Source organism: Buteo buteo, chromosome 11 (genome assembly GCF_964188355.1).
Source record: "Buteo buteo chromosome 11, bButBut1.hap1.1, whole genome shotgun sequence".
NCBI lineage: Eukaryota > Metazoa > Chordata > Aves > Accipitriformes > Accipitridae > Buteo > Buteo buteo.
In genome coordinates, this window is record NC_134181.1 from 12,032,353 (window position 1) to 12,053,566 (window position 21,214).

Below are 21,214 nucleotides of genomic sequence, written 5' to 3' on the forward strand. Positions count from 1 at the left end.
AGAGACTTTACCTTTTCTCCCAAGAAAATAAACTGTGTCGTAAGCATGACAAAGGGTTGCCTTAGGCAAGAAGCCTCCAGGTAGGTTTTGGTGTAAAAAGGGGGGGCTCAGTCATATATTCCAGTAAAGCTGGGCTAGGATTGCGCCCTTGCTGCACTTTGCTGAGCCACCGCCTAAAGCCTGCAGCTTTGGAGAACCCTCACAAGCACTTTCAGTTTTCCGCTTCAGAAGCGCCTGTTCCCCTGCTGGCACTCACACGTGGGGCTCCAAGCTGAACGGGGCCCTTCGGGAGCCTGCACTGTGCCTCCCCCAAGGAAAAAACACAGCTTCTCCAAAAGTTCAATTTCCTCTTCCAGTTTTATCCTTCTACAGCAGTGAGCATCAAATTCAGCACACAAGGCTTTAGTGCATCTGCCAAAGGATTCTCCCAATGGCAAATCTGCATGATTTGGTCTATTCACACAAAAAAGTTAGGCATAGGAGCATGTGCTGTACCCACCCAGACCGCGACATTTCCTCTTTAACTTCTGTTGTGTTGTCCCTGCCCCCCAAAATCCTCCCCATTTATTATGTTTTTCTGCAGAGGAATAAGGAACAAAGAAGTACTATTTGATCATAACAGCTACTGGAGTACTACATGCCCCAGCTTCTGTGCCTGGCAGTATTGATAGTTGGTTGTGTAAATAAAAAAAAAAATTGTAACACTGCTAGGTGTGATGTAAGAAGGTGAATGGAATAAAAGAGAGATTGGCAGGACAGGGCCATCTCCTGAGCTGGCAGAAGCTCTGGCTGCAAAGCAGCAGCCCTGCTCAGAGTCTGAGTACAGCTAAAGGACAGTGCATGAAATGCTGCTGAAAGCACTGGCGATGGCAAAACTGAGCTGGAGATTACCCTGCAGAAGGGATGCTCCCCAGCAGCTCTGGCGAGGGCAGAAGGAAGAGGCAAGGGAGGGCTCCCATTGCACTGGGCTCTGGTCTGGTACCACAGAGCAGACTTCTCACTTTCATCTTCATTGAGAAATCATCTTGGTTTTAGATAGCATTTGTCTATGAGCACACTAACTGCAGGGAATGCGTCACATCCCACGCTGCTGGAGCCGTCTGAGCACAGCTCATCTTGCATGCATATGGGCTTGCATGTCTGTACAGGTCATAAAAAGAACATTACCCAAAATAGCAAACAATAGACATAAGATGTATTCTTGCAGAAGACAATGAATAAATTCAACTTCATGAAAAACCACTAGTGCATTTCTGATAAATACAACTTCTTCCAAATGCTCAGCAATAACATGACAACTAACATAGCTGCTTCACCAGCAATGACTGATGACTGGACATATGACCTTACTAAAAATCAATAGTATTGAAATCAGCAGAGATGTCCAAGCCAGAACTTTGCTAAATGGCACTCCAAACTGCAAGTAAAACATGCTTCAAATATACTTCTGTATTTCCTTTTTGTTGTTGTTACAAAAATCTGAAGTTTCCAAAAGCAGTAATTCTTTCAGCAATGTAGGATAGTATTAATAATATTCAAACTAGCTCCAACTTTCTTAAACCAGTTCAGCTTTTGCCATGATAAGGTGATCTGTACTACAGCATCTATTTCAAGCTGTTTTCTTTTGTTAATGACGCACAAGTAGGGTACACTCTAATTTTCTGTTTTCACAGGCTGCTTTGACTCCATGATCTTTTATATCAAACATGAGATCCTCTTGGGAGTACAGGCACATCTCAAATACATGTTTGAGAACAAATTTCACCAAGTCCACTAGACTATTAGAGACCCAGACCAAACAACACTGTTCATTTCTTTCCACAGGTGAGGAAATTAATATGCAGCGATATCTGAAAAAAATTCAGTTTTGGTTCAGGGATGACTGGCACTTCCACATGAATGCCACACCTTCCCAAAAACAGTATGTCCCACCACAGATTGTCACTTATTCCAGTGTGTTTCTAAAATGTGAGGGGAAAAAAAAAATATAATTAGAGACATTATCTAATGCACAGGCACATTGATGGGAGGATAGCCATTATCTTCAATGGACTTTGGATCAGGGTCAACAGCAAAAAACACAGCAGAAGCCATCCAGCTAACAGCTATTGACACTCGTTACGCACAACCATGGTTTGCTCAGAATACAGGCACAGAGGTTATTTTACCATCCCTTTCACCATCAGCACATGCAGGAGCTCAGATTTCCCACGCAAACTCCAATGCTCAGGAAAGGAAAAAAAAAGTAAAAAAATCATAAGAGCAGCTACATCTTCCTTTTTCTCTACACTCAGCTGTCTTGAGCCTGTTTCTAAAGGTCGGATCACTTCTTAGTCAGCAACGAGAGAAGATTTAACTTTTCAGGTTCTTGTAGTGCTGTAAATTACTGAGTAACTGTGAAAGCCTATCAGATTGGGCTCAGCTCCTGACACCCTCAGTGCCCCAGCTCAGCCCTCTGGGCAGTAATTCCCCCACTTTCCATTTGAAGAGCCAGGCAAAGTAAGTCCAGGTGTGCCACGATGACATCCTCCTGCTTCAAGTTGGACTTGGGGCTCCCAGCGCTGGTTACGCTCCCTCTGCACGGCTGCCCAGGGCAGAAAGCACACCCCCAGCCCTTCGGTTTGCACCTCGATTTGTCAAATTGCGTGCACTGCGATAGCAAGGACATCTGAAACTCAGTTATGCCTGCAGGAAATTTCAGCCCTGTGTCACTTAAATTAATTACAGCTGATCTGGAACAGTTGCTCTTTGCTAAAGAAATTGTACTCTTAGCTCTTCCTACACAACAGATGATAAAAGGTGCTGCTTTAAAAGCAAAGACTTCCTAGAAGACTCAGAGTGTTGGGTAATCATATTGGGATTAATTCCTGCCTGCCAGCCACAGCGATCGCCACCTCCCCACGAGCAATTTAACTCAAGAACAGCCACCCACAGCTGGCTGGGCCTCCGGCTCCTGATCCTGGCCCCAGCAGCACTGCGAGAGCAAGGCAAGTGCTCAGCAGTGCAGCCCCGTCCCTAACAGCTGGATGTTCAGGGACGTGAACGTGATCCAACCGACCAGCACGGATATCTCTTTCTCAGAACCAGGCTTTGGTTAAAACTTACCTGGAAAAACAAGATAAAAGTGGGCCTGTATCTTAGGCAAGCTTCCTTCTTATTTGAATGCCGTCTCTCATTTGAGCTTCCCATTTGACAGTGCAACTTTGTCACCCTCAGCTAAAATTCTGCATTTACTGTAATTGGTGTTATCAGTCCTGCATGTATTTCAGTTCAGCGGGAAGCAAACTGACTGTCAGAAATCTATTGAATTATTCACATTACCATTAAACCGTATTCTACCCAATACCAACTGTAACACACTTATATTACAACATAGAAGCAAGGGCCTATTTTGCCTGAAATACTGTTTTCAGAGTCATTCTCCCCACTGAACGTTTTTAGCCAAACACAGCTCTTGGCCTATGTAAATTGTATGGGCTAAGATAAATGCGATAGGGAAGAGCTGGTGGCCTCTGCCCACCAAACCCCATGGCCCCACTGGGGGGCTCTGCCTGAGCCCTGCCAGCAGCCCTGCCGGGCACGCACAGCTGGGGCTCCTGCAGGGGCATTGAGGGCTGAACTTGACCTCGCTCAGCGCTGCCAACATCCCAACCCTATCAGCAAATTATTATTGCAGTCTTTAAGTCATATTTAGTCTTCAGTGGGGACCAGCTGCATTAACTCACCCAGCAAGCATGGTCTGCAGAGCTACCCCAAACCAAGTACACCAACCACAGCATCAAATAGCACAAAGCAATTATTGGAGGAAACTGCTCTAGAACCATGATGAAAAACATTAGAAATGGGGGGGGGGGGGGGGGCGGAGGAGGGGGGAAGAGTCACACAACAAAATAAAGAGAAAGAGAAAAAACCCTGAGTTTTAAAAACAATAATGCCATTTGGAAAGGTAGCCAGCTCTTGCACCATGCCAGTTTATCAAATTAATTCTCTGGTAGTTCACAAGAAAAAGGAAGCATCAGATTGCCCCATACTTCTCAGAAACAGCAAGGCAAAGTGAAAGATGGGACTGAGAGACACTCACCACCTTGGCCCAAGGAGCACCCAGCAAGCAGCACTCCCTCCCTCCAGGTTAACAGCACCCAGAGGGACTCCCCCAGCTGTGCCAGATTTAAGGGGCTGACAGCAGGCAGCGTGCTGGGAGGGAGCAGCCTTTAAAAGACCAACCCACGTAATCTAGAAATTACACTGTCTTATTTGGAAATATAATTTCTGATCCTCATTTGTGCTGGGCATCCCTGCACACTGCATTTGTGCATGCATATCAATGAATTAATGTGTATGTACCTGTGTGTTTATGTACGTACATGGCAAGAACAATTTCACTTTCTTGCAATGACTACTTCTCACTACAGAAATAATAATACTGCAAATATATTAAAGCACTAACCGTATCCACTGCTGCTTTTATAAGATAAGTATTTTTTCCCAGAGTGAAAAATCAAAATATCTCACACTTAATATTTGCAAGGGTACCTCATTCAGTGCAATCGCCTTCAGCCACAGCTGGAGGCAGACAACCAGCCCGGCTGGACCCCAGCTGAGCGATTACAGAATACTGCAGCACTACGCTGCCCTGGCCCACGTCGCAGAACCAACCTGAACGGTGACAAGAAACCCCCCAATGACTGTTGGGGAGCTGGTAGCAGCCCCAAGAGTGCAGCTGGCCCGCAGCTGGTGGGCCTGCCCAAACCCTTTAGAGATGCCTTCAACATAGGGACTGCCATCTGCTGCAGTAACACGTCAGCCCAGGAGCAACGGAGATGCTTTTGCTTTGACATACAGAGCTAAATCAAAGTGTGCCCGCTGGGCATAATCCTCACTCATCCATACATGCCTAAACTGTGCTTTGCTTAAAAATGCTTAATTTAAAATCCGGATTGTGCTGGGAACACGAGAAAAGGGATGAGGAGAGGCACAAGTAGGTGACCATTAGGTGCGACCGGGATGAAGGTGCTCGGTCCTGATGCCTTGGGAGCCATCCCAAAGCACTGCACAGCTGAGCGTGCATTACCTCCTCCAGCACACCCCCAGCACTGCTTTCTTGTGCTTTTTCTTGTCTTTTCAGGTTTCTGCTGCTATGGAGCGCAGTGCTTATTATGTACCCGACCAGTCTGGCCGTCATTGCACTGACCTTCTCAAACTATGTCCTGCAGCCCGTCTTCCCTAACTGTATCCCCCCCTATAATGCCTCCAGGATCCTCTCCATGGTGTGTTTACGTGAGTATTTGCTTCTCGCGCACACACAAAGCTTGCCTCGGTTTTACATGGGACCACTCAAGGGGCTGCTCTGGCCAGGCTAGGGTCACGGCCACAACCCAAAAGGCAAGCGGAGAGGTCCCTGGACAGGCACCGTGACCGGTGCGGGATATTCAGTCCCTTCCCACTTGCCTGCAGCAAGCACAGTGGGCTGGAGCGGGACACAACGGTGCTCAAATCCCTGCGGGTCTCAGGGGAAGTGGTGGCAGGTGAGCTTGTGGGATGGGGCAGTGCTGCGCTCCCCACAGAGCCATGGGCACCCAGCTCGGGTGACCCACCAGCACGGGTCACCCACCAGTACGGGTTACCCACTGGCACGGGTTACCCACCACCAGTTGAGCCCTTCCTAGTCTTCTTTGACATTCACAACTGCGATCGTGTAGGAAGCACAGCACACCACCAGCTCTGCATTAATTACTTACGGAGCCAGCAAAAGCAAACCAGAGCTGCGGGGTCTGAAGACGTTCACCATTTCCATGAGGAGGCGGCGATCCCTGCACGTTGAGCACTATTCAGGCACAGTTACTAGAGCTGGGGGGAGCCCCGACCGGCAGCGCCCGAAGCCGGGAAGGCTGCTGGCTGCCAGGGATGCCCCTGCGGCTGGAGTCTCCTAGGGAAAGGCAACGCTCCTCCTCACCCTTGCTCCCAGCCACACTAGAGCTCCCCACAGGAATGTATGCGTCGGTCTATGTTTTTCAATGCTTTGACTGTGTGTTCTTAAATAAACATAATTTCTTTTCACTGAATTCAGTCTTTTGCTCTCCAGTCCTCCTGACCTGGGTGAACAGCTCCAGCGTTCGATGGGCAACGCGCATTCAGGATATATTTACAGCAGGAAAACTCTTAGCCCTGGCCCTTATCATTATTGTGGGCTTCATACAGATCTTTAAAGGTACTCTGTGAGACAGCTCTAACACGGGTATGGTACTGTTGATAGACTTGACTTTTCCCACTTACTGCACTGTTTCCTCCTTACAAACGGACTATGAAGGGGTGCTGGGTTTAGCAGAGCTGCAGGGCTGTATACTTACACAGCTGTGGAAAGGATGGCACAACAGAGAAATCAGCTGTATCTCCTTAAACAAGTCCCTTTCCGGCCCACCTTGTCGGTTTTGAAAGAATGAAGGAGGGCAGCTGAGGTTGTTTTGAAGTAGTTACTGAAATTTTTTAATCTGTTGTATGTTCCTTAAATTTGGAGTGCTCGGGGTATAAAATGAATAAGCGATGCCTTGCAGGAAGACACCTGCTTCATTTTGGGCACTAGTCCAATTTCCTACAAAAAGTCACTTATAAGATTAAAAATAGGCAAAAAAACCTCTCGCTGATTCACCAACTTAATGGAAAGCAGAAAACACAAAAGGCTCACAATGTTTTTATCGTGTATATGATGAGTCATATAAAGGAAGATGAAATATGACATTTACAGAGAGCAGAAAACTTGTTTTCTCAGTGGTAATAGTCCCACAATCCTGATAAATCTTCTAGCCCCACAGACATTTTATTTTTTGGTATTTCTACTAAACACCACCAAACTCTTGTGAAAGAAAACCACATTAAGAACAGGTAGGAATTTACCCTGCCAAGGAGCCATCCTCTGACAGTGCAGGTTGGCAAAGGGTCCCATGAGTCACGGCGGTGACAGCGGTGCCGTGGCACAGATGGCAGTGAGGGATGCCCGTGCATACAGCCCGAGCTGCCTCCCCAGGACGCCGTCCCGCAGAAAGCACTGCAAGTGCAATGCCAGCCCACGGTGGTGTGAAGAGCATGAAGTCCCAAATCCAATAAGGAATGAAGAACAAAAAGAAAGAATAAAAAGCAAAAGTTTGCCTATTTTACAGTGTTTCTGGTAGGTAGGGGTGGCTTAAACTCTTGCTTGCGCTCTCTGTGCAGGAAACTACGAAGAGCTGACACCAAGCAACGCATTCAATTTTTGGATGACTCCATCCGTGGGGCATTTAGCGTTAGCTTTTCTTCAAGGGTCATTTGCATTCAGTGGCTGGAACTTCTTGAACTATGTAACAGAAGAACTGGTTGATCCCCGCAGGCAAGTATCCACTTCCATGCCATCCACATTTTCTTGAAGTGCTGAAACATTGGAGCCATCTGGTAATATTATTCATTTAATAAGCTGCAGCGATGTCCTTCCATGTCTATGGGACCGGTCTGTCTAAAGGAGAGAGAGATTTTTTGTTTAGAACAGATAGCAGTCATGTGAAAGAAACACTGAAATTAAAAATGTATTGCACAAGGCATTAACTGAATCAAACCAGCCTACGGACAAAGCAGTATCTTTACGGCACTCTTCAATCATACAGCGCTTCTATAGCAGAAAATTAACCATTGATGAGATGCCACACAAGTACCTATAGGGAGAATCACTTCTGTTAGAAAAATGTTGAATTATGCTGGAAGTCGCTTTGCTTTTTCACCCAAAGGCGTTCTTCCACAGACACCTGAAAGAGAAGATTAGACAGTCATTGCGCAGTGAAGGCAGCGCTCCCTGCCCAAGCTCGGCTGCAGGGGCGACCAACGTCGGGTTGCTGCTGGTCCTGGGTATGGGAGGGGGCTTGGAAATGATTTATCATGAGCAGGCTAGGAAAGCTGGAGGGAAAGTGAATTTCAGTTTAGTAAAGCAAAGCTTAAATGTTTCAACATTTCTGAGCTGATGAAGTGGAATGACAAATGCCAAGAGCAGCTCTTGGAGCGTTCGTTATTTCTGGGGATCCAACACACACAGCAATGAAACAAGGAGAAATTTAAACTATTACACAGCCTGGATGGAAATGAATTAAAGCTGCAGCCTTGCAAGCAGCTCTGCACATGCCTTCACACTAGTGAGTGGCAAAGTGCATGTCCAGGGAACTTGGCAGGAATAAAAAAAGCATGGTAATACGTTCTCCCAACAAAACACTAACATTTTAACGGACCGCCACAATTTCAAAGCTGAATAATGAAAAGTTATGACTTAAATAAAGCAAATATGGCCTTAGCTGAGAAATAAAGAGATAAAGGAGTGAATGGCCTTTTTTTATTATTTTTGCAGCCTCTGAGGGGAAACTAAAATATAAAAAAAAATTGGATAACCAAAAACACTTCCCATTTTTACTAAATCTGTTCAAAATCACTAAAATGTAAAAAAAATTGGATAACCAAAAACACTTCAATTTTTACAAATCGGTTCAAAATCACAAAGGTTAAATACATTTTTTAAAAACTTTTTTCCAAATCTGACACACAGAGAAAGATGCATTATTGCGTTAGATACCAAACAGTTCAGGTGTCCACCTCTAAGGAGGTCTCTGGATTAGAGGTCAAGTATATCTGTACTACTGTAAATTACCATGGTGTCGTATGACCAGACCAGGTTTATGGCATGGGATGGGCCAAGGCAGCCACATGAACAACAGGATCCCATTCCTTTTCAGAGCAGGTGACAGTAAAGCAAAACAAGTCGTTTTATTCCATCACTGGTACCTGTACATAGGGCTTTTGAGAAACGGCTATTTTCATTTTTTGGCAACACACTGCCTCAACCCCAATCAACAGCCCAAAGGGAGCGCGTGGTATTTTTGCCCCAGGGAGCTCCCCTGCAGACGTGGCATCTCGTAGCACTTTTAGCCTTCTCCAACCTGCAGCAGGTCAGAGAGCCGATGGAAGCGCTGCCCCCTCCAGAGAAACAGTCGATGAACCCACCCAGCTGGGTCACCTCCCCCGGGCCGTTCACAGTTGTCGTGGTCTCGCTGTGCATGACTGTAATTTCTTATCTACCCTCCTAATTCTTTTATTAGGAACCTACCTCGTGCCATATTCATATCCATCCCATTGGTGACATTTGTGTATACGTTCACCAACATTGCATATTTCACTGCCATGTCACCCCAAGAGCTCTTGTCCTCCAACGCTGTGGCGGTAGTAAGTAAACCATTCCCTGGATGTCTAAAATACACTTTGATTTTGGTTCTGTGCTTTGCAGTGTATTTCAGTTTCTCTGCCTTCTGTTGCTTTAGACATTTGGTGAAAAGTTACTGGGCTATTTTTCCTGGGTTATGCCAGTCTCAGTGGCCCTATCTACATTTGGAGGAATAAATGGATACCTTTTTACCTCATCAAGGTTAGATGGAGTACAATTTTATGAACATTATCTAATTTGGGGAGGGGCTGTTTTAATTTCATTTGCTAAAGAAATGCTAGCTAGACGTTTTGGATGTTGTAGAGCATGAGGTTGTTGTTGGGCATGTTGGATACATTTGGTTATGAATTGCTCTGTTTCGAATCAGCAAATGTAATACTGAAGTGCGGAATCTCTTGCAAAATAATCCTTATGAGCTACTGAAAGTCTCTGCAGATGTGGAATAACTCACAGTAAGAGCCAAACATGGCTTTAGCGTGGAACCAAAGTCATTTTGCATCAATAAGGTTGCAGTAGCTACGAGCTAAACTGTGCTTTGCTTAAAGAGGAGTTTTAGGGCCTGGTGCTGTTCCCAGTTACAGACATTTTCATTCCCGTGCTGGAAAAACTCCTTTCAGGCAAGATGCTTTGCACACACACTGCTGATACTGGGGCCAGAATCTGTAAAGTCTATTATGTTGTAGTCTATAAACTCTATTTATATTAATTGACCTCTCTGAACTTAATTAAAAAGTTATAAAATTTTTTTTGAGGAAATGACTCAAGTCTTAAGTACCTAGGGAAAGTTATTTATCTCAGCACTTTCATGAGTATAATGAGATGCAACAAATCTGAGTGCATATGTAACAGGTTATGCACTCAAAAGTGAAATCTTAAGGCACGTTAAACCTTATCCAAAACCCTTTTGACACTGGAAATACTATCTACGAGGGGTTTTATGCCTTGGCTATGTATTGCTAATCACCACACAACCTTCACAGTATTCATCCCACCCTGGGTGAGAAGGCAACCCTGGCCAGCAGACAGGGACTGGGCAGATTTCGATCCTCTTCCTCAGACGTAATTCGGCATCTCAAAGCAGGTCATTTCACAGATGACATTAGCCGTTAAAAGCCTCATATGCTGAAAGGTCTAATTTAAATAACTTACACCTGGTTACGCAGGCAGTCTCTAGTTGTCTCCCAGTCGCAAGCCCAGCACCCACAGGTCGCAACTCCCTTCCATGGCAGGCGGTTGATATTAGAGATGTTATATGGCTAGATATTGAAGAGGCTGTTGTACACCCAGTGGATTCAGCATCATTATTCTTATTTCCAGGTTATGTTTCTCTGGTGCCCGAGAAGGCCATTTGCCGAGTTTGCTCGCCATGATCCACGTCAAGCACTGCACGCCCATCCCTGCCTTGCTCGTCTGTGTAAGTTTTACCGTCCCTGCTCTGTCACCCTGTATCCTGCTTTTAGAAATACTCAATTACAGAGAGGAGAGCTGGCAAAATCCTTGAGAGGCCATTTTACCCCAGAGGAGGAGAATCGAGTCGGCCTGGAGTGCTACTGGTGGGTGCTGGCTGAGCAGCTCCAACAGCCCCAGAGAGGAGCAGCCTTCAGCCTTGGAAATAATCCCTCTTGCTCCCAACCACCCTTGACGCCCGGAGGGTTTCCCTCGTACCTAACTTGAGCTGCAGTTTAAGCCCATTACCACTTGTTCTACCCACAGCAGAGACAGAGATTGGCTTTTGAAACAGAGATACTTCATTTAAGAAAAGACAAGCTCCAATTTTGCCTTCTTTGCACAAACATTTGGAAATCCCCATGGTCACTACTAATCCCACTTGGGCAGGGCTGGTTTAGATCCTGCCATCAATGCCAGAGACATGGCAGGTCCCATGGAGAGGTCAAAGCGCTCCTAAAGCTACTCTCAAAGAGCAAGACCTCTTGTGAGGGATGATCAGGCAGTGCTCTGAGGACCTGAGGTATTTCTTTTCTGTGGGCCAAAAAATGAAGTAGGGACAATGATTACAGCAGCCCTGAGTAACATATCTGCTGAATGGTACGTCAGGCAGACAAGAGGTCACCTACAAAGCTCAGAAACCAACGGGCCAAGAGTTGGGAGGGTTTGGGGCTGGTCAGGTTGCTGATGCGCTCCCACGGGAAGAAGATTTCTCTCACTTTTTATACAGCGTAAATTTCCATGATACTAATGACTTACAGAAATTATTATTTGAAACAAAGAGCTTCACACACTTTTACCAACGGTGAAGCTAGAATATGTGATGGGGTTTACTGCAGCATAGAAGACGTTAAAGAGGAAAATGACTCCCGGTGCTGCCGTCCCCGGCTGCAAGGCCCGAGCAAGGGAATTCCCCAAAGGGCATTTGCTTGAAATCTTGGCTGCATCAACTGCCGCCGACTGCAGATTTGCCACTGATATCAAAACAACGAGGGTTTGACCCCAGATGCACTAGGAAGGTGCACATTTATGTGTCTCCCAGCTCTAACAGCAATTCTGGCACAATACAGCCAGGCCAAATTTCACCAAATTAGCCTTCTGCACATTCCGCTTTTATGACAAAACACGTGTCTAGCTGAGGCCTTACGGTATTCCTAGGGCTTAGTGACCCATCACAAACATCTCGTGTGTTGCCCCTGCAGGGTTTTGGGGTAAACTGCCCACAGTTTGCCCTGCTCCGGACAACCAGAGAGCACTGGCCCCATCATGGGCTCCCACCAGGCAGCTGCTCTCTGCTGGTGCTGATGAAGCAGAACTCCTTTGTCCTTAAAAATACATCGGCTGAAATAACACGCTGAGTTTCAGAGCCTGTTTTGCCATGAAACAGCCCCAACACGAGAGTGCTGCCTGAGCCGAGCTGGCCGATCCATTGAGCATACACCAGCCCCCCGCTCTGTTCAAACCATTCCCCTTGAATTCCAGTGCAAATCACAGAAAGAACACTGCATATCAATTCATCATTTGAAGGCGTTTTAATGCAGCTCAGGGTATATAAAATGCTGCTAGGAAATATTAATTTCTTAACAAATAGAAATATAAAAATAATATAGTGTAGGCAGCTACAATAGCAAACTGGGTCAGACTTTAGGCAAACCTAATTAATACATCAGGTTCCTTTTTCTCTTCCAATGAATCACACCTCGCTCTTTGCACGGAGAAAGGTTTCTTTGTACATGGAGAAAGGCCTTTTTAACATCACCAGCGAGACCTGTATTTTTACTAATCCTTTCAAAAATCAAGGGGCCAAGCTAAATATAAAATAAACAGACTGAGGGTTTTTTTGCAAGACTGTGGGGAGCGGCCGGCTCTCCTGCCTGCCGTGCGACTGCGGCCAGGCGATCGGGGGGAGCAGCGCACCCCTCTGCAGCCTCGTACCACCCGGGGATCATGCCTATGCCATGAGCAGATCTGACACATCAGTGTCACCTACGCACGAAACCTCATCGCTCTGAGTGACGTCGCTGCGAAACCCGTTAGTGGCAGGAGAGGGTCGTATGTGCGTACGACACCGCGCACCTGTCAGAGGAAAGCAGGGAACATGTTATATGACACCGATATAAAACGCTGGCCTATTTTAAATCCATTTTGTAGTGAGACTGCTCAAGGTGTTGAAATCCCCTTGCCCATCCCTGCTTTGAACAGGGGAATGGAGGGACCAAAGGGTCGTTTGATTGCGGTGGTGCTTAATGCCTGGTACCAGTGGTGCAGAAGCCCACTCTCCTGGGAGGACTTTGCTATTGGAACAGCTAATTAAGAAAAAGGGACATAAGCTAAAAGAGAGCCTGGAGTAACACAGACCAAAATCCTGAGCGCTCTCTGGAGGGGTTTGGATATTTATTTTTCCTCAGGCCCTGGCCACCAGCAGACACCATTCACAGGACCAACAAGTGGTGCAGGCAAGGGCTTGGCTCAGCTCAGCTCCTGGGGTACCGACAGGCAGGGGGGTGGGACCCGAGGAACAGCCCCCTGGCCCCCGAGCCAGCTGTCCTGGCTTTACAGAGTTATGCAGAAATACAGTATAAACAAGCAAGCGTAGGCATAGAAATTTCCACCATCCATCTGCCAGTTTCCAAACACCAGTAATACTCAAAAGATTAATGATGCTGGTCATCTGCAGGGTGAGCCGTGTGCTGGCAGGGAGGGAAAGAGCAAAGCTCTTATTTTTTTATAATATACAGGGCGCCCACAACAACGTAGTGCACTGACGACAACGTGTTAGTCCGCAGGAAATCCTTCTTTCATCAGAAGTCCTCACCATAGGGTTCGATAGCTTTTAAACCTCACAACAGAAATGGGTGGAGTAGAGTGCTGGAGACCTCTGCGCGTCCTCCCAGCCCTGCCTGCCTGGCCACGGGCAGTGGAGCCACCTCTGCCAGCACCCTGGGTATTTATAAACAGACACGCTGGTCTCTGGCTTCAGCATGCCCCAAATAACCCTAAATCCCCATTCAGCCCCAGCGGCACAGCTCGGGGACAGTGCACCGAACCGCAGGGGGCAACAGATGCCCAGCGGGGGCCATAAAGAAAAGGAGTTTAACTGCTTTAATGGGTTTTTCGCTTGTTTTTGTTGGGTTTAAGCTACCTTTTCTAGTAATGCCTCAAGTAAGGCTATGCTTCTCTCTTTGCAGTGTTTGGCCACTCTTATCATCATGCTTGTTGGAGACACATACACGCTAATCAACTATGTGTCATTTATTAACTACCTCTGCTACGGAGTGACAATTATAGGCCTGATCGTGTTACGCTGGAAAAAACCCAAAATCTTCAGACCTATCAAGGTGACAATGTTAAAGCTAAATCTCTTGGTTACAATAGTGATGCAAAGGGTGGCACACCAAGCCCTCCATCCTCCCGTTTTTGAAGAATGGTTTATTTTTTGAGGTAGTGGTAATGTTTTAAGGTCCCAAACCACATCCCGAAGTGCCGTTAGTGTAAAAACAGGATACACAGGCAGACCCCTTGTGAACTTGCTGGGATGGGCAGAGAGGACAACGGTGGTGGAGGGAAGGGGGCATGACCCACGGGGGGGCCTGAAGCCGCAGCGCTGCCTGCAGCCCCCCCCCAGCCCCTCACCACCAGTCAGCCACTGCTGTTTTTCTGCTCAGTTTTGCTCTGCTCTGCTCTCTCCTGGTAGGTAAACCTCCTCATCCCCATCACTTACCTGGCGTTTTGGGCATTTCTGCTGATCTTCAGCTTATACTCCGAGCCGGTCGTCTGTGGAGTTGGACTCATTATCATTTTAACTGGAGTGCCAGTGTTTTTCCTTGGAGTCTACTGGAGAAATAAACCAAAGTGTGTAAATAGGCTAATAGGTAAGCCAGTGCCGCGGTGCCTCGCTGCACTCCTGGGGCTGCTGGTTGTGCTCGGGTCTGCAGGGATCTGCTTAACGTGCTCTGACGCATCGGTACTAAAACAGGCAGGGAACTGCCCGCGCGAGCCCCACCACCACTCTTGGTCACAGGTAGCCCCGGGGCACAAAGTGGCCGGACAGCGCTTGCCGTGGGCAACTGCTTTGCTCGCTCCTGGCCACATTTGCCTCCTTTTGTGCCCCCGGGCAACTCCCCATGCACTCAGCTGGCTCACAGCAGCCCATCCTGGAGCAGATACGCAGGAGCGTAACTTTAAGCACATGAAGGCTAAATGAGCTATCACAAAAGGACTAATAAATGGCCGAGAGCTTTGCCTCCCCCTTGCCCTGCTTCCCTCCCACCATGCCACCAGCACATCCCGCTACATAAGCCCCGCGCAGCACGATGAATTATTTCGTTCTCAAAAGATAAGAAAGCCTTACATTATCACTCACGTAAAATTAAAACTGCACGTAAACCTCTTCTGCTTTGGTTGTGTTTGGCTTTTAATTGTTTTGCTCCGAGGCGAGGACTTTCAAACAAGCACACTGCAGCCCTTCGCTCTCACCGGAGGGTTTCCACCAGCTGCGGCAGGGCTCCGCTCCCCAATGGCGTTTGCAAAGCAGGGGCAGCTCTGCGAGGGGCTGGGGAAGGACTATGGATGGGCAGCCCTCAAGCTGCCCCCTCTTAACCTGCCCCTGCTTTGCAAATGCTATTTTATCGCTGAGCTGGAGATGTTTTCACCTCCATCCAACCCCCTTTGGGGTCGGAGGGGGCAGTCGGCCATGCGACAGGGTCGAGCGGCCCCGGTTGGGAAGATGCACGTTCATTCACCCGTTGTATCGCCCCGGCCTCGCGCTTTTGTTTAGAAGAGCTGGAGCATCCCCATTAACCACCCACACGTTTGCTCTTCGCAGAGTCCATGACGTGCTGGGGACAGAAGCTGTGTTTTGTGGTCTACCCTCAGGGGGGAGGTGCCGAGGAGGAGGAGGCACCCTCGGCCCGCTCTTGGCGACCAGCGAGCGAGACGGCCGCGAGGAAATAACGACGCGGCCTCCGAGGCTGAAGTGGCTTCTTGTTTACATGCTGATTTTTGCAAAATGTTTTTCTGGAAAAAAAAAAAAAAGAAATGTTTTTAGAGCTCCAATAGTGAAGCCCATAAAATGAGCTACACCCTTTATGGCATCTGTAGCTTTTAGTCTTTCCCTAAAAAAAAGAAAAAAAGAGGAAAAAAAAAAGTAATAAAATATAAAATAAGGCGCTGGTTGTTTTTTTCTGGCAGTGCACTTGCTCAGCAGGGGAAAGCAGCACAGCTACAGCTCTGGAATACTGATTTTAGCAACCACGAGGGTCCATCAGAGACATACAAATTTAGGTATTTCAAAAGTAGGGCAGCTCCCAATGCAAAATCAAAGTGGAAAAGATCAAGACAAAGCGAGGAGACCTTGGGACACCCATGCCAGCAGGAAAAATTCCTGTTGCTGTCCCTGGGCAGGGTGAATCCCCACATAACACATGAGGTGTCAAAGTTACAATCCAAAGGATCATCCCTCCACATACCTGCAAGAGCCTGGTGCCTCCATCCGAGCACCGGCCTGGCCAGGGACAGGGTCATTGTGCTGAACGCTAACCTGCTCAGGCAGACCTTAGAGTCAATCATCCAAAATCAACAGTCTGCTTGACTGTTCAGACATCATTTGGTGATGCAGAAAAAAAGCATACAGAGTAGTGATAAAAATCTGAAGGATCTCAATTTTGAAGCATTTTTGCAAAGGCAGAGCTGGGTTCCTGTATCCCACATGGGGACGGAGCTCATTGCACTGCCCGGGAACTCTTGCGTGAAGTTCAGCACTATCTGGGTGCCGACGGCGGAGGACAGAGATGTGGAGGGGTTTGCAGCGGGCTCAGCAGTGCGAACTCGAGGGAAACATGGGAACGAAGCCCGACCTTTCTCCTTTTTACTGAAGTGTCAGGTGATACCACATTGCTTCAGAGACAAATCCCCATTTCCACTATGCTCAGCCAAGTAACAAGCCTAAATCATTCTCACATCAGATGCTCTTTAGAAAGTGTTTTGCATATTTTATTTGTGGCAAACACTAGGAAAAAAAATCTAGTTCATGCATTTAATTAATATAGAGAGGTTTGCTGCTGTAGCAATATGGCCGCTTTCACACCAAAGACTCTTTTGAAAATGCAAAATGCAAGAACAGCTGCGAGCAATATTTTGAATCACTACCATTCTTTTGCAACTTTTGAAAACAAAAAACTATCATGTTCAGTAACCTTGGTAACAGCCATGTGAATTTAATTTAAAAAGTATCTTTCTATGTGTTACAGGCCCTGGTATAAATATTAAGATTCATTAATCTCTTAGTGTGTCAAGTATCACACGCTCTACAAAGATTTAAGAATAGACTCAAAAATAAGGAGTGAGCTTAAAGAACGTACCTTTCCAACACAATGCATTATTCAGAAGTATTTTTATTTTTAAATATCTATCCATCTCTCTCCAAACTTTCAAACGGTAGACGCTAAAAAGAAATACAACTTACACTATTCTCTTTGTATAAAGCTGTTAATCATAAGAGATTAAAATATATATTTAGCTCAAGAAAAAGATGTGGGTTTGTGTGTACACATGCACACATGTAAAGAGATATTCCATATTCGAAATAATGTTATGAATATATAAAGTTTGCTGATAAAAATCATATATATTCAGCTTGCTTTTTTTTTTTTTAATTAACAGCACACCTGCCCTATTTATACTGGCTAAGCAGCACCCAAACACTTAACCCGTGTCAGAGGCTCTCGTGGCTGAGTCTTATTTTCCATGGTTCAAAATCCACTTTCTGCGGTATAATTTCCAACAGATTATTTTTTTCAATAACTTTATTATCTAGTGAGCATATTAAATGTATTATAGCACCAGCAATAATGATTGTTTTCAGAACTGCTACGTTTTGGTGTGGTTTTATTTTCATTTGTTTAAATAATTAAGGTATGGAAATCAGCCAGCACAGAAACTTTGCAGCTCTTGAGAAAACAAGTCTGGTAATGAGAAAGGTAGTAGTAGTAGTAGTAATAATAATAATAATAATAATAATAATGATGTGCTGTAACTGCTATCAAGGCTTTCCTTGGCTATTGTTTAAGGAAATCAAAAGCAAAATTCAAGGACCAATTGCCTCATAGTTGTTAACTGCGTTTGGCTCAAATTTTCCCTGATTATGCTACCATGCTTTAAAACAATCAACACTTGCCCTTAAATTAGAAGGCTGAATTTAGAACAGGCTGGTTTAGTAGAGATCATCTTCAAATTACATACCAATCCCCAAAAGGTGTTCCACGATGTCTTATTTCATTTTTAGGAACAGCTTCATCTATGCTCCCAATATCACATATATTATTTTTAAAACGTTTTGCAAAAGTTAGATCCTAATGTGTACAATTTCTAACCATAGAAATCAACGCACAGAACTAGAAAGATAAATTCATATGCTAAATGAAATTTAGCAGCATGCTCAACCCCATCTAATTGTTATTTTTCCAAAAGGTGAAGCAACAGACCCAAAGAAGACATAATCGCTAGTATTTTAAAGCCCACTGAACAAAAGAAAATCCCTGAGACAGCTGACATTACAAGCATGTCAAGAATATTGTGATACTTGATACAGAAAAGCAAGTTGCTTCCAAAAGAAAGGAGTTTAAACAACGCTTTAAAAGCAATGCAATACTATATAAGACTATATATTTATATGCTATTATATTTATGTAGCACAAAATATTAGAGGCTGTAATGCAGAAAATTCTTTTAGCGCTGGCAATAATACAGCACTCAGGGAATTTCAGGGGGAAAATGAGATAATGCAAGGATTAACAAGAGTATCACCTGTAAGCCAGCTGAATGCAAAGTCAGTAAAAGAAGTATTGGGTTATTCTTATCTGCATTATCACGGTACCGAGAAAAGCAGCAACAGATCACGACATCACTGTGCTACCTGCTGTGTAAAAGGAAGAGCGGGAAGACAGTCCCTCTCCCAAATAAGATGACTTTCAGTAGGAAATAGGAGCTGGGTGGGCACCGATGGAAAGCACAGGGAGAATGAGGCAGAGTTGCTGCTGCTGGCCCAGCCGCTCTCGAGTGTTTTCATCAACTTGATAAAGGATTTGGTTGTTTTCAGTTCTCGTTGGTACATAAACCAGAAGAGTTTGATCTCAGCAGGGTCAAGCTAAGAGACTCTTAGCAGGTCAGAGCTTTCATCCAACTCAGAAAAGATTGATGAGTCACTGGGCATTTAGTATCACATCTGGAAGCATCTTTACAAAAAATGTATCTAAAAATATGCAGAGAAGATTTCATTAGCCACGCTCAATCACTTCTGAAAGCGCAAACCTGACCCAGCCTTCGACCGCGGGACTAGAGCTGGCGGCTCCAGAAGAGCACTGCCGTCGCTCGGAGAGGAGCTGAGCTGGGCTGGGCAGCCCGGGACGGAGCCCGCTCCTGTTTCCTTTCTGTGAACAAGCCAGCGCTGTGAGAGCAAACGTGCCTCTCCGTGCTGAAGAGCTGAAGCTAAATAAAAGGACTCATATTTTGAGGGGAAAACAAACAGACGAACCAACAACCAACCAACCCCCCCCCAGCAAAGGTGCTGTCCCATGCTTAATTTTCAGAGGCCTTTATCAAGGTATCTCTCATTTTTCCCTCTCTTATTTGTGAATTCTTGAAACTTAGAAAACAAAATGTGTTTGCTCTCCAGCCCCTTTGTACCAAGCACCGAATGACAAGAAGTTAGCAATTATTCAGCTGATGAGGAGTTTTGAGAGATATTGAAGTACCTGTCGTGAATGAAAACATAAAAAACAAAATCAAGGGTAAACCTTGCTGGAATTTGTCATTTTCTAAAGCTTTAGAGTTCAGATGGCTGTGCTCTGTCTCAGGAGGATGCACCCACCTGGGTCACCACCCCTGTCCCCAGCTGTGAACACAAGCAAAGCCGCTTTCTTTGTTTAAACCTACCCCCCTTATTCCTTGACACTTCTCACCAGTGCTCTTAACTTCAGCAAGAAACTTCTGCACTTGGACACATGAAAACAGAAAAATCCAAAGAAAAGGATTAGAAAGTGGCCAAGAGATGCTGAGAGGCCAAAAATAAATGTCTTAAAGTATCTAAGGTAAGAGATAGCAATAGAAGGGAAGAAGACCTAGATGGCATCATAAGGCAGGAAACAAAGAATGAAGAGGGAATAAAACATAAACCCCTACCACTCACATCAGCTTTGGTCACCATTTAATCCCTGTAGCCAAGATCACAAGAGCCAGAATCTGAAAAGGGAAGGGTGGCTTATTGAACAGAGTTTGCTAGGGTAACAGACTGACAAGAGACAGACGAGCTTTGCTACCTGCGAGTTCAGGTCATGGGCAGATAGCCATTTGTACTGAATTATAAATCCTAATGCCTGCCTGGGACATTAAAACTCAAGTTTCCTGCAAAGACCAAAAATCCTAAATAAGTAAAAGCAGTTGTCCCTCCCAGAAAAAGGTCTTGATTAAAAAAATATATAATTCCCTCAAGGCTTGTCGTGGTTTAACCCCAGCCAGCAACTAAGCACCACGCAGCCGCTCACTCACCCCCCCCCCACCCAGTGGGATGGGGGAGAAAATCGGGAAAAAGAAGTAAAACTCGTGGGTTGAGATAAGAACAGTTTAATAGAACAGAAAAGAAGAAACTAATAATGATAATGATAACACTAATAAAATGACAACAGTAGTAATAAAAGGATTGGAATGTACAAATGATGTGCAGTGCAATTGCTCAGCACTCGCCAACCAACACCCAGTTAGTCCCTGAGCAGCGATTCCCCGCCCCCACTTCCCAGTTCCTATACTAAATGGGACGTCCCATGGTATGGAATACACTGTTGGCCAGTTTGGGTCAGGTGCCCTGGCTGGGCATGAGAAGCTGAAAAATCCTTGACTATAGTTTAAACACTACTGAGCAACAACTGAGAACATCAGTGTTATCAGCATTCTTCACATACTGAACTCAAAACATAGCACTGTACCAGCTACTAGGAAGACAGTTAACTCTATCCCAGCTGAAACCAGGACAAGGCTTTTCAAGTTAGCTCCTTGGTTTGTCATAAGACATACCTATTGCACTGGAGAAGCCATCTACAAACTCTGCTGCAAGTGCACAGCTATCATTTATTACTCCGTTTCCATTTTATGGGCTATATTCATTTCGGCCTCACTTACATCAGGATATGGTTTGTAGCATTACTGCTTGTGCCACTATCATTGCAGCTGAAACAGCACTTCATGACGAAGCAAGCAAGCACTCTTTCTACTAGGTTAGGAGGTATTATCCCTCTGCATCAAGCTGTGTCCTCCCACCCTTCATGGCTACGGATAAAAATCCGGATGACCAAAAAGTCTGTCCAATTCTCTTCAATAAAGATTTCCAAGTCTGTAGAGTAAACCTGTGTCAACACAGAGTAACTCAGCCTCTACCTTCTACTGAACAACAGCAGGATAGAGCCAGTGGCACCCTCCAAAGCACAGAATGGGAAGGGGAAGCATCAGCAAAACAAGCATTGCCCTCAGCAGTTGGAATGAGAGGCTGTACTT

General features: G+C 45.6%; 1 protein-coding gene across 1 annotated transcript in view; it reads left to right on the forward strand.

Annotated features, from left to right (window-relative positions):
* The window catches only part of SLC7A10 (solute carrier family 7 member 10), a 45,464-nt gene extending 29,471 nt beyond the window's left edge, over nucleotides 1-15,993 (forward strand). Inside the window, 9 exon segments of the mRNA XM_075040078.1 lie at nucleotides 5,126-5,277; nucleotides 6,083-6,208; nucleotides 7,207-7,360; nucleotides 9,105-9,228; nucleotides 9,324-9,427; nucleotides 10,544-10,640; nucleotides 13,861-14,010; nucleotides 14,367-14,544; nucleotides 15,498-15,993. Coding sequence (XP_074896179.1) covers nucleotides 5,126-5,277; nucleotides 6,083-6,208; nucleotides 7,207-7,360; nucleotides 9,105-9,228; nucleotides 9,324-9,427; nucleotides 10,544-10,640; nucleotides 13,861-14,010; nucleotides 14,367-14,544; nucleotides 15,498-15,625 — 1,213 coding nt within the window. The 3' untranslated portion in view covers nucleotides 15,626-15,993.
* Nucleotides 15,994-21,214: the final 5,221 nt, after the last annotated feature.